General features: G+C 42.8%; 1 protein-coding gene across 5 annotated transcripts in view; it reads left to right on the top strand.

Moving 5' to 3' along the window:
• MAP7 (microtubule associated protein 7) overlaps positions 1-13,104 on the top strand; it is a 245,121-nt gene that overhangs the window by 56,136 nt on the left and 175,881 nt on the right. For 4 of the 5 annotated variants that reach the window (XM_089676219.1, XM_089676218.1, XM_089676216.1 and 1 more), the window contains exon 1: positions 1,457-2,078. The exons of the other annotated variant lie outside the window; for it this stretch is intronic. In XM_089676219.1, the coding sequence (XP_089532345.1) occupies positions 1,898-2,078 (181 nt within the window). In that variant the 5' untranslated portion in view covers positions 1,457-1,897. Of the gene's footprint in view, positions 1-1,456; positions 2,079-13,104 lie in introns of those variants that run through there. 5 annotated transcript variants of the gene reach the window in all.

Genomic DNA, 13,104 nt, shown 5'->3' with positions numbered 1-13,104 from the left:
GATCTTGACATTGACCAACAAAGCCCCAGACCCCCCACCCGAGAGAGCCTTCAACTACCACCACCCCCAACACACTGGCAACACACCCCCACCCCGGCAACAGAGAAGACACCTTCACAGCTCCAGATATCCCCACGAACAAGAGTCAGGCTCTGCATACACCATGAAGCAGCCCGCAGCCTCTCTCAGACCTCATCTGGTCTCCGTGCTGTGTGTGTCCTTTCTTCCATCCCTTCTTTTGGGGGGTTGCGCTGCCCCCCTGAAAAATGCTGCCCTAGGCAAATGCCTTGTTTGCCTGTGGTAAATACACCCCTGTCTGTGTGTGCATGGACATGCTGAGGGGTTTACTGCCTGTAGAAAAAAACCGTCAAAAGCCAAAAACAGCCGCTGTAAAAATGTCCAGTTTGCATAAGGGCTAAGGCTGGCCATACATTATACAATTTTCTTGAGATTTGTGGTTTAGATTTACCAAAAACCATATAATATGATGTCAAACCTAACAACACTTTCAGTTGTATCCAATTAGGCAGGCTCTTGCACTACATAGTTGAAGGCAAATCTAAAGGAAATTGGGCAGAAATTGGACAGAAAATTGTATAGTGTATGGTCAGCCTTATGCTGGCCATACATTATACAATTTTCTTGAGAATTTTGCTTTAGATTTACCAAAAACCATATAATATGAGGTCAAACCTAAACAAATTTTTCAGCTGTATTCAATTAGGCAAGCCCTTGCACTACATAGTTGAAGGTAAATCTAAAGGAAATTGGCCTAACGCTGGCCATACATTATACAATTTTCTTAAAATTTTCTCTCCAATTTCTTCCCAATTTCCTTTAGATTTACCTTCAACTATGTAGTGCAAGGGCCTGCCTAATTGGATACAATTGAAAGTGTTGTTAGATTTGACCTCCTATTATATGGTTTTTGGTAAATCTAAAGCAAAATTGTCTAGAAAATTGTATAATGTATGGCTAGCCTAAACCTTGTAGAAAATTCACCATACATATGGCAAAAGTCAGATGTCACACCGATTGAATGAGGTTGTAAGAACGGTGTTGGATACGTTGTAAGAAGCAGGTTCTAGCATGGTGCGAATCCGCACTTCTGCGTAGTCAGGTTGTACAATCAGAATCTTTTTTTTTTTTTTAATCTTGCATCTTTTGATGATTTCTTGAAGCTAACGGACCGATTTTCTTGATGCTGTGAGTAATTACCTTGCAGTAAATATTTTACAATCAAAGGATAAGATTGTAAAAAAGGCACAAGCTGTAAAATACGTTTTCAGGTACAGATGACTCAGTAGATGAGTGAGCATGCTGAGACTGCTAGTCCCACAGCAGCTGGCTATTTACCTGTTAGTTCAGGTTCCTGTGTCTTTAGGATCATTATGTAAGCACATCATCCACCCACCGCCCCGCATTGAGAGACAGCACAGCCCAGCCTGCTCAGTAATGCTTGTGGGAAGCACAGGAGCTAGAAGGCATTCCAGCAGGCTCCAGCTGAAGAGGCAGCACTACGTGGTTCTCCTTTGATTAGGCAGTGTCAGTGTTGTCAGGGCAACTGAGAAGAGCGGCGGATCATATTTTCTCCTTGTGTGCTGCATGCTGAATATTTCAGTGTGCTATTGCCGGCTCAGGGGTTAGGGAAAGGTGCTGTAGTGCAGCAGGAATAGCAGCAGATTCTGCTTGGCCGGCGTCCAGCAAGAAGGACCAGCTAGTGATTTTCCCATCAGCCAGCGACGGTTTCATTGGATCCTGTACATGAAGAGGATTCTGGCACTAGCCATCCTTCCCTGCTTTCTATCCATGGGGAGATCGGTGACAAGCTCCTAGATGTCCGAGCCGCCCTAGTGACAGGCTCTTCTTGTGGAACTGCCGCAGAAGAGAAGGATACATGCTTATACTCCTGAGAACTAGGAAGAAGGGAAAGGTGGCAAAAAACATGCCAGGATCGAAAAAAGCTGCCCGGCAGGAGAAGGCGAAGAAATCCGGGGCACGACCTGCACCCCAAGTTTTATTCACGATCAACGAGGAAGATGAGCAGCAAAGGAATGGCAGCAGCAAGAAGGTAAAAGGTAGGCACTGTGTATTCCTGAGTTATTGACTATTGCAGGGCAGGTGCAGGCAGCCTCTTACCTGTGACCGGCTGACAGATCAGTGTTTTGTGTTTCCTGAGAAGTCACCAATGCAGATATGTGCCGGACCTTGCTAGATGAATGTCATTGCTACATGCGTCTACTCTTGGGCTCTATTGACTTCTTGGCCTTTGCCCACTGAGCCATGTTTTATTTAATTGCTCATTGCATAGCCTGAGAATATGACTGTACCTTTTAGGATGACAGTGCTGAATTTTCCTTCTAGCCTGGAACCACAGTGCTTAATCCTTAAGTCAATTGCTTGCTTTTACGTCTCCAAATCAAACATATTTTTTGTAACGATTTAGCAGAACCGTAGGTTGATTGCATCAATCTCCAAGGCTTTGCTCGGAATCACTATGCAGGATGTTGGAGGTCTGAGAAATGACAGGGCCCTCCTTATGCAGAGAGATACGGGCTGGTAGGCATTGTGATAGGATAGCATAGTAGAGTGAACTCGTCCGGCGGTGGCATGAATGACGTTTAGGGGTTGATTTACTAAAACCGAAGAGTGCAGAATCTGATGCAGCTGTCCCGGCAGCCAATCAGCTTCTAACTTCAGCTTGTTCAATTAAGCTTTGGCAATAAAACCTGGAAGCTGATTGGTTTCTGTGCAGAGCTGCGCCAGATTTTGCACTCTAGTTTTAGGAAATCAACCTCATAGGGTGTTAGGCTGGCCATACACTATACAATTGTCTGTCCAGTTTTTGCCCAATTTTCTTTAGATTAAGGCTGGCCATACACTATACAATTGTCTGTCCAGTTTTTGCCTAATTTCCTTTAGATTAAGGCTGGCCATACATTATACAATTGTCTGTACAGTTTTTGCCTAATTTCCTTTAGATTAAGGCTGGCCATACACTATACAATTGTCTGTCCAGTTGTTGCCCAATTTCCTTTAGAATAAGGCTGGCCATACACTATACAATTGTCTGTCCAGTTTCTGCCCAATTTCCTTTAGATTAAGGCTGGCCATACATTGTACAATTTTCTTTAGAAAATTGCTTTAGATTTACCAAAAATATATAATAGGAGGTCAAACCTAAACAACATCTTCAATTGTATCCAATTAGGCAGACCCTTGCACTACATAGTTTAAGATAAATCTAAAGGAAATTGGGCAGAAATTGGACAGAAAATTGTGTAGTATATGGCCAGTCTTACCTTCAACTATGTAGTGCAAGGGCTTGCCTAATTGGATACAATTGAGGTGTTGTTTAGGTTTGATCTCATATTATATGGTTTTTGGTAAATCTAAGGCTGGCCATACATTATACAATTTTTTTGAGAATTTTGCTTTAAATTTTTCAAACACCATATAATATGAGGTCAATCCTAAACAACACTTTCAATTTTATCCAATCAGGCAGGCCCTTGCACTACATAGTTGAAGGTAAATCTAAAGTAAATTGGACAGAAAATTGTATAGTGTATGGCCAGCTTTAAGCAAAATTCTCAAGAAAATTGTATAATGTATGGCCAGCCTTGAGATTTTTGGTTTAGATTTACCAAAAACCATATAATAGGAGGTCAAACCTGACAACAATTTAAATTGTATCCAATTAGGAGGGCCCTTGCACTACATAGTTGAAGGTAAATCTAACAGAAATTGGGCAGAAATTGGACAGAAAATTGTATAGTGTATGGCCAGCCTAAAGCAGGCCATAGATGGGTCGAAAATCGGCCACAAATTCGTACGAAAGAATAATCGGCCGATTTTCGGATCGTCAGTGGGTGAATTGGTCAGCCGTTTTTTGTGATTTTTGACACATTTTTTTAATTGGTCATGTTGGAAAAAAAACGGCTGATTTTGTCCATCGGCCGATTTTGTCCATCGGCCAATTTTCACGGCAATGATGGTCAAATCGGCCGATCTTTTTACCGATTAAAAAAATGTGCATGAGCCGTGACCTGCAAGAAAAGAAGAAAAAGAAGATGAAGACAAAGAAAAAGAAGAACATCTGTATGTATTTGTATCCATTTCGGATACAGATGTTTCTATTCGGTTACAAATAGATACAATGTTGCAACCGCTATACTTTTAAATGTCAACTATAATAGCAGAGTGTCCCTGCAGAGAGCTCTGCTTTTATATTTGACATTAAAAGTTTTGCAGTTGCAACATTGTATCTATTTGCATCCGAATAGAAACATCTGTATCCGAAATGGATACAAATAGATACAATGTTGCATTTTGCTATACTTTTAAATGTCAAATATAGTAGCCGAGCTCTCTGCAGGGACACCGCTATTATAATTGCCGGCCGAGACGAAAATCAGCCAATTTGTTTTTCTTTAACAATGGTAGTAATGTCGGCCGACTGAACGACCGATTTTTCGTTGTTTTTTTTTTAAAAAACAAAAAAACTACTGGTTTTCTCTCCGTCTATGGCCTGCATTAGGCTGGCTATACTTTTTACAATTTTCTTGATATTTTTGCTTTAGATTTATCAAAAAGCATATAATATGAGGTCAAACCTAAACAACGCTTTCAATTGTATCCAATCAGGCGGGCTCTTGCACTACATAGTTGAAGGTAAATCTAAAGACAATTGGACAGAGAATTGTAAGAAAATTGTATAGTGTATGGCCAGCCTTAGGCCGGCCATACAATATACAATTTTCTTACAGTTTTCTGTTCAATTTCTGCCCAATTTTCTTTATATTTACCTTCAACTGTGTATTGCAAGAGCCTGCCTAATTGGATACAACTGAAAGTGTTGTTTAGGTTTGACCTCATATTATATGGTTTTTGGTAAATCTACAGCAAAAATCTCAAGAAAATTGTATAATGTATGGCCAGCCTTAGTTACTAAAACTGGTGCAGCTCTGCATAGAAACCAATCAGCTTCCAGGTTTTGTTGTCAAAGCTTGATTGAACACACTAAAGTTAGAAGCTGATTGGCTACTTTGCACAGCTGCGCCAGATTTCGTAAATAGCTCCCATAATGTCTGTGATGTAGGGGTGTTTATATCTGAAGTCATTCTATGACAGAATTTCCATTTTATCTGCTAAACGGCCAAGGAGTGTCAAGGGTGTCACTGACAACTTCCCATAAAGATAATCCATTATTAACCTAGCCCATAGTCATTAACACTGCCAACTAATATTGAGCCCACGGAGGAGGCTATAAATAGGCTGAAATATGCATACATGTCTGATTCACACAAGATTTGCTTTAAGCTCGTGAATAGAACGCTGACTATACTGAGCTAGAAGAGGAAACCTAGGAAACGTATTTCAGGGATGCGTTCATTAACCATCATCCTCGACAGTCAGCTTGTTGCAATCAGTGATATGAAGATTCCTTGGAAATCCTGCGATCTTGCAGTACAATAATACAGGAACACTAATCAGTGTTCTCCATTGACCTTGATAGATGACTACAGTCTAGGAGCGCAGCAGGCACACGTCCCGATTCTGCAGTTTTGATGGCCTACTGAGAGAAGGGTCAAGACATTGCTTTGCAGTGTGCTAAAATAAAAGCCCTTCACTCTGCTAGTGTTCTGCAGCCATGGCAATTTGTAATCAGGGAAATCTCTAGGCTATTGATCACATCATTAATGGCAGTCGTATAGTATTGACATTTTGCAATGTACAGCGCTGGAAACGTATACTGCTGCACACGAAATGCCATACAACATTCATGAATCGTAAGCATGCATGCTTAGTACTGTTCTACTGAGTGGATAAAGATTGCTACAGTAACAAGCCATTTACACCAGAATACTTGGAAGCTGGATGTTCATTAAGCTCACATAGAGAAGTGGAAGTGTGACCCTTTGCTGTCTGTGTTTTCCTGACCTGTGCTAGAAAATGTGGTTTGGGATTAAACGTCATGCACGCTGGACGTTTTGAATGTGGCTGTTTGGCTAACATTTATTTTATGTATTTCAGGTACTTGGCGCCGTCAATTTACGAAGTGCTTTACAAATACATGCTTACCTCAGTTTATGAATTTAATGCATTTGTATTGCGAAAAAATTTGTAAACCAAAACGCGGTTTCCCATAGGAATGCATTGAAAACCAATTAATCCGTTCCAGTGGTCATAAAAAAGTAAAACAAAAAAGTCTTTTATCTGTTCAAAACTCTTTATAAAGTGCACTTTAACCGCCTCCCGCCTGCCATAAGGTAATGACGGGCGCAAGGTGGTTCTCTCATTCTAGGAGGACATCATATGATGTCCTCCCAATCTGACCACGCCAGTTGGTTGTGCGCTGTGTCCCTGGGACACAGGGGATCACCGATCAATGGAAAGAACTGATGAAATTGGCTCTGTCATGTGATCAGCTGTGTCCAATTACAGCTGATCACATATAAATAAGGAAATGCCGGTTATCGGCATTTCTCTCCTCTCGAGCTGTCCCGCTGACAGCTCATGAGGAGAGGAGAGCCTGTAATTGACATTACTCAGAGGCGACATGTACACAGATCATCGGGGCACTGATGATCAGTGTAGCCTCATCAGTGCCAGCTGTCAGTGTCCATCAATGCCAGCTGTCAGTGCCCATCAATGCCACCTGCCAGTGCTCATCAGTGCCTGCCAATGCACATCAATGCCACATATCCGTGTCAATCTGAGCCGCCTAACAGTGCCAGTAAGTACCGCCTATCAGTGCCAGTCAGTGCTGCCTATTCCTAGATTGTAAGATCCAAGGAGCAGGGCCCTCTAATCCCTCTTGTATTGAACTGTATTGTTACTGTACTGTCTCCCTCCATTATGTAAAGCGCTGGGCAAACTGTCAGCGCTATATAAGTCCTGTATAATAATATTAATAATTAGTGCCACCTATCGGTGCCATACTGTATATGAGTACTGCCTTTCAGTGCCCATCAGTGATGCCTGTCAATGCCCATCAGTGCATCCTCATCAGTGCCGCCTATCAGTGCGCTTCACTGCAGCCTCTTTAGCGCACATCAGTGAAGGAGAAACATCACTTATTTACAAAATGTTATAATAGAAACTAAGAAACATTTTTTTTCAAAATTTTCAGTTGTTTTTGGTTTCTTTGACAAAAAATAAACCCAGAGGTGATTAAATACCATCAAAAGAAAGCTCTGTCTGTCTCAAAAAAAGATAAAAATTTCATATGGGTATGGTGTTGCATGACCGTGCAATTGTCATTCAACGTTTGACAGCCCTGAAAGCTGAAAATTGGCCTGGGCAGGAAGGGGGTATAAGTGCCCTGTAGGCAAGTGGTTAAAGGCATAAATACTGTACAGGAACATGATTAAAAAATGTCCAGAATGACTCCAAAACCGTTCCAACACCTCCACACTCGGCGCCACGTGCTACCCACAGATTCCAGCATGCATGGGTCAGGCGCTATAAACCTCCCAGGCGCAATTCATCTAGGGAAACTTGCTACGTATTGCAAAAAAAATTTGTAAATGCATTGAAAACCAATTAATCTGTTCCAGAGGTCAGAAAAAAAGTAAAAAAAAGTCTTATCTGTTCAAAACTCTTCATAAAGTGCACTTTAAAGGCACGGGGCCGGTGCTATAAACCTGCCAGGCGCAATGCATCCTGGGGAAACGTGCTTCATATTGCGAAAAAAAAAATTGTAAACGAGGCATTATTTTCAATGAATTTTCATTTGCAAACCGAAAATTGCGTTAACCGAGGCATTCGTAAACCGAGGTACGCCTGTATATTGTACATTCACATCAGTCCCTATCCCTCAAGGGGCGTACAAGCTAAGGTCCCTAACTTACATGCATACATACACATACTAGGGCCAATTTAGACAGGATCCAATTAACCTACCAGCATGTCTTTGGAGTGTGGGAGGAAACCAGAGTACCCGGAGGAAACCCACGCAGGCACAGGTAGAACATGCAAACTCCAGGCAGGTGGTGCTGTGGTTGGGATTCATGCCAGGCTCCCCTATGTGTCCATGCACACACAGGCGTTTAGAGGCAGGAAAAAAAGCCCCAGTGCCAGGGCATCCAGAAGCAGTGGCGTTTTGGCAAAAAAATGCCTGATGCGTGTAAACACACGTTAACACTAGGCACGTTTACCGCTTGAACGTTAAGTCATTTCAGTGGCCAGAATAAATTCTTATTCCGGCCAGTGAAACAAATTAACAGCCAAGCGCTTGATGGGCCTAAACGTGCGTAAACACATTATACACGTTTACAAGTGTCAAGCATTTTTTTCTGGCAAACACTTATGCCAAGAGGAAAGGCGTTTAGGACAGACGGCTTTTCAGATTTTCCCCTACTCTCTATACATCTATACATGAGGCCTAGCAGACATGCAGGAACAGGTTTATAAAAATAAATTGCATTTCGCAAACATACAGCCTTTTACATATCATTCCCGAACAAAACAGATTAAACAGGCAAGGTCAGAAGGTGAGTGAATCTTTATGTTGCATAAGTAGCGGAGAAATTTTATTGGAAAAAAAAAACCTAAACCATAACACTTTGGAGAACATGTAACAGAGGGTATATTGCTAAATGCTTTCCACTGTATGCTGCAGTATTCGTTTATTTCATACATGTGTGCAATGTGCGCAAGGACCCTGAGGAAGGGTGGGGGCTACTGTGCACTAACACAGTTACCACATGGAGGAGCTGCCACCACTCCCCCTGTTCTCTGAAGTGCTCCCCCTTCTGCAGCATTGATCCCCTGTGGCTCCCCTGCAGCTACTGTCTTCTTTTCATCTCCCACTAGCCACCATACCTCTTCATACCACAGCTTGAATGTTAGGGCCGGTTCATAAATTGCAGACTGTGGTATTGACACTGTCCCATGGAGTTTTCTCAGTCTAATGCATGATTGGAAGGGATGGCTGGTCACATGAGTTTGACAGATCAGCTGACCAGGATCTCCTCCTTTTTTTTTTTTTTCTTTCATTGTAACAGTGCTCAGAGTCCCAAAGCCAGAGGAGTGCTAAGCACATTTATGGCCCATTCACACCAAAACGCAGTGTGCAGCAGTGCATGCACACTATGTTGCCAAAAGTATTGGGCCAGCCCTCCAAATCATTGAATTCAGGTGTTCCAATCACCTCTATGGCCACAGGTGTATAAAATCAAGCACCTAGTCATGCAGACTGCTTCTTCAAACATTTGTGAAAGAATGGGTCACTCTTAGGAGCTCAGTGAATTCAAGCGTGGTACCGTGATAGGTTGCCACCTGTGCAATAAGTCCATCTGTGAAATGTCCTTGCTACTAAATATTCCACGGTCAACTATTAGTGGTATTATAACAAAGTGGAAGCAACTGGGAACAACAGCAATTCAGCCATGAAGTGGTAGCCATGTAAAATGACAGAGCGGGGTCAGCACATGCTGAAGTGCACAGAATTCACCAACTGTCTGCAGAGTCAATAGCGAAAGACCTCCAAACTTCACGTGACCTTCAGATTAGCACAACAGTATGTAGAGAGCTTCATCTAATGGGTTTCCAAGCAGCTGAATCCAAGTCTTACATCACCAAGTGCAATGCAAAGCATCAGATGTAGTGGTGTAGGACTGTGCAGGAGAGGCAGCCCACAATGGACGCCCCATAATAACTCTATAGGTGACATCACTTCCCAGGCATTCAGAAAAGGTATGTATAGTGATTTCTTCTTTACAAGGCTGGATAGATTAGGTTTAGAATGTGGCTGCAAGTAGGATTAGAGTTAGGTTATGGCTGAACTTCCACTTTAAGGACAGATTAGAAGACCTTTTTTGCTGTAGTGTGTCCTGATACGCTTAGAATACTTTAGTCTTCCAGTTATTGGTATATGTCAGACTCAGTAGGGAGCAAAGCAGCCCTACATCTCTTCATTCATGTAATTGAGAAGATAATGTTACGCTATAGACACTTCTACTTGTCTCCTAGAACTGAGAGCAGTCAGATCCTCTCCCTGCCCCTTATCTAGCTTTAGATACAGGGAGAGGCTAACCACACAAAGCATAGTACTCCCAAGTTTTGTAAACTGCTGGCTGAGCTTCATTCTTCCTGGAAGGCTTGGAACACACAGGTCCAGCAGAGCTCAACTCATTCACTTGGTCCAGAACACCTTGAGTTGAGGCCAGGGACGTCTTGTTTCATGCAGATTAGGAATCCTCCTCTACTGTACACAGTCACACTTGTACTGAGGCACCAGCCCCAGGCACCCACTTTCACGTGCACCATAGGTCATGCTTCAATTACAGTGCAGACTTTCCTCTTGTTAGAGCAGACTGAGCTTCTGGCCTCTCTCAAACAGCTGGGCTCTGGGACTTTGCAGACATGTCTTCAACACTCTGAGACCTGAATGCGTACAGCCCCTTAGACACTGCGTACACCCAATGCACACAGATACTGGTGGACACCAAGCTGTCAGACCCATCACTCACACCCTGCTTCCCCAGGCAGTTCTCTTTGGCTCAGCTACTGAGGAGGGGGGAAGCTTGCCTTTGCTGGGGATCGCCAACTTTTTGGCGATCCCTAAAAACCTACAGTGATAGAAATAAGTATTTGATTCCCTGCTGATTTTGAATGTTTGCCCACTCACAAAGAAATGATCAGTCGAAAAATCGAATGGTATGTGTATTGTAATACTGAGAGACAGAATAGCAACAAACAATTCAAAAGAAATGCATGTCTAACAAATTATGCACTGATTTACTTGTTCATGAGGGAAATAAGTATTTGATCCCGTATCATTCAGCAGAATTTCTGGCTACCAGGTGTTTTTTATACAGGTAACTAGCTGAGATTAGAAGCAGTCTCTTAAAGGGATTGCTGCTAATCTCATTTTGTTACCTGTATAAAAGACACCTGTCCACAGGAGCAATCAAACAATCAGATTCCAAACTCTCCACCATGGCAAAGACCAAAGAGCTGTCAAAGGATGTCAGGGACAAGATTGTAGACTTACACAAGGCTGGACTGGGCTACCAAACTATCACCAAGCAGCTTGGTGAGAAGGTGAGTGGGCAAACATTCAAAATCAGCAGGTGATCAAATACTTATTTCCTTCATTGTATCTCTTCCGGGAAGCCTATCCTGCCTTCGGCTAATAACGGAATCTTCTGTTTCTCCCATTAGTTCATCCCTCACAGTCATTATCTTTTGTACCCCCCCTTTTAGATTGTGAGCTCCAAGGAGCAGGGCCTTCCTATCCCTCTTGTATTGAACTGTATTATTGCTGTATTGTCTCCTTTTATATTGTAAATCGCTGAGCAAACTGTTGACGCTATATAAACCCTTTATAATAATAATAATTCTTTCTCAGCTGGGCAGTGAGAGTGCAGTAACATCTCTAGTCATCTTGGGTCCATTAAACCAGTTGCCAGAGAGTTTGTATCAGGCACCATGGCGACTGGGAATTGTCCAGCCCTGATTTAGAGCTACTTTAAAGCAGACCGAGATTAAAACTATTAAATGTATCATTATTATTATTATTATTAATGTTGTTATTATACTATTATTATTCAGGATTTATATAGCGCCAACAGTTTGCACAGAGCTTTACAATTTAAAGGGGGACAATTCAATTGCAACACAGTTCAATGCAGAAGGAATAGGAGGGCCTTGCTAATGGTACTTACAATCTAAATGATTTAAAGCTTTTATGTAATTATATAAAATTTGTCAATGCAGGTGAGATATTTAACTGAATTCTTTTATTAGGTTTCTTTGTCTTGTGAAGAACATTTGAACTGAGAGAGGAAGGGGGTCAGTATGAGATATTTTGGCTCTACTGTATTGAACAGTGCTGTCAGTGTAATATTGAAAGATTGTTGGCAGGAGGAGAGAACAGCAATGTGGTGCTGCTTTTCTAATCATTAATAAAGTGGAATTTTTGTCAGAAAATTAAGTCCTGCTAGATCACTTCAGGTTGGCTCCTTTTGCCGGTATAGGTATGTAAAACATTAAAAATAAGTGTCTATACCAGGGTTTCTAAACAAGGGTTTTTCTTGGACTCCTAGGGTTCCTACAGAGTATTCTAGGGGTTCCTTAAGCAATGAGCAATTTCTGCCTCAGATAAGTTCCCACTGACACCATTAATATTTTTACTATCTGTAAGGGAGTAATTCTTCCCAACTTTCACAAATGTAAGCAGCATTCTTCCCAACTTTCACAAATGTAAGCAGCATTCTTCCCACTGCCCATCACACTGGTGTATCAGAGTTGCACGGCTTCAACTACCACCTCTACGCTGATGATACGCAAATTTACCTCTCCACCCCTCACCTCACCCCCACATTCTCCGCCCGCATCACTCACCTCCTAAACGACATCTCTGACTGGATGTCGCTCCATTTCCTCAAGCTTAACCTCTCCAAAACCGAGCTCCTCATCTTTCCCCCCCATCCTATCCATCACTACCAACAACACCACCATCAATCCCGCCCCGCAAGCCAAAGTCCTTGGTGTCATTCTGGACTCAAACCTTTCCTTCCAACCTCATGTCAAATCACTTACAAATACATGCAGGCTCCACCTTCGCAACATCGCCGAGATACGCACCTTCCTTACCCCAGACACCACCACTCGTACACTCCCTGATTATCTCACACCTCGACTACTGCAACTCCCACCTCACTGGCCTACCCCAGTGCAGGCTCTCCCCGCTTCAGACCATCCTGAACTCAGCGGCTAGACTCATCCACCTCACCAACCGCTCCACCTCTGCCACCCCCCTCTGCCTATCCCTCCACTGGCTCCCTATTGCCCAACGCATCAAATTCAGACTACTCACTCTGACCTACAAAGCCATTCACAACACTGCCCTAACTACCTCACCAACCTGATTCCCAGGTACCACCCTACCCGTACCCTTTGCTCTTCACAGGACCTCCTTCTATCTTGCTCCCTGGTCTCCTCCTCCCATGCACCACTGTAAGACTTCTCCAGGTCCTCCCCCATCCTCTGGAACTCACTACTCCAATCCATCAGACTGTCACCTTCCCTCCTCACCTTCAGGCGCTCCTTGAAAACCCACCTCTTCAGGGAAGCCTACCCCACCCTCACCTA

This window comes from Staurois parvus, unplaced genomic scaffold (genome assembly GCF_062004578.1).
Source record: "Staurois parvus isolate SC_StPar_1 unplaced genomic scaffold, SC_StPar_1.0 ptg000165l, whole genome shotgun sequence".
Lineage (NCBI taxonomy): Eukaryota > Metazoa > Chordata > Amphibia > Anura > Ranidae > Staurois > Staurois parvus.
The sequence above is the reverse complement of the archived record's forward strand: the minus strand, read 5'-3'. Positions and strand labels throughout refer to the sequence as shown.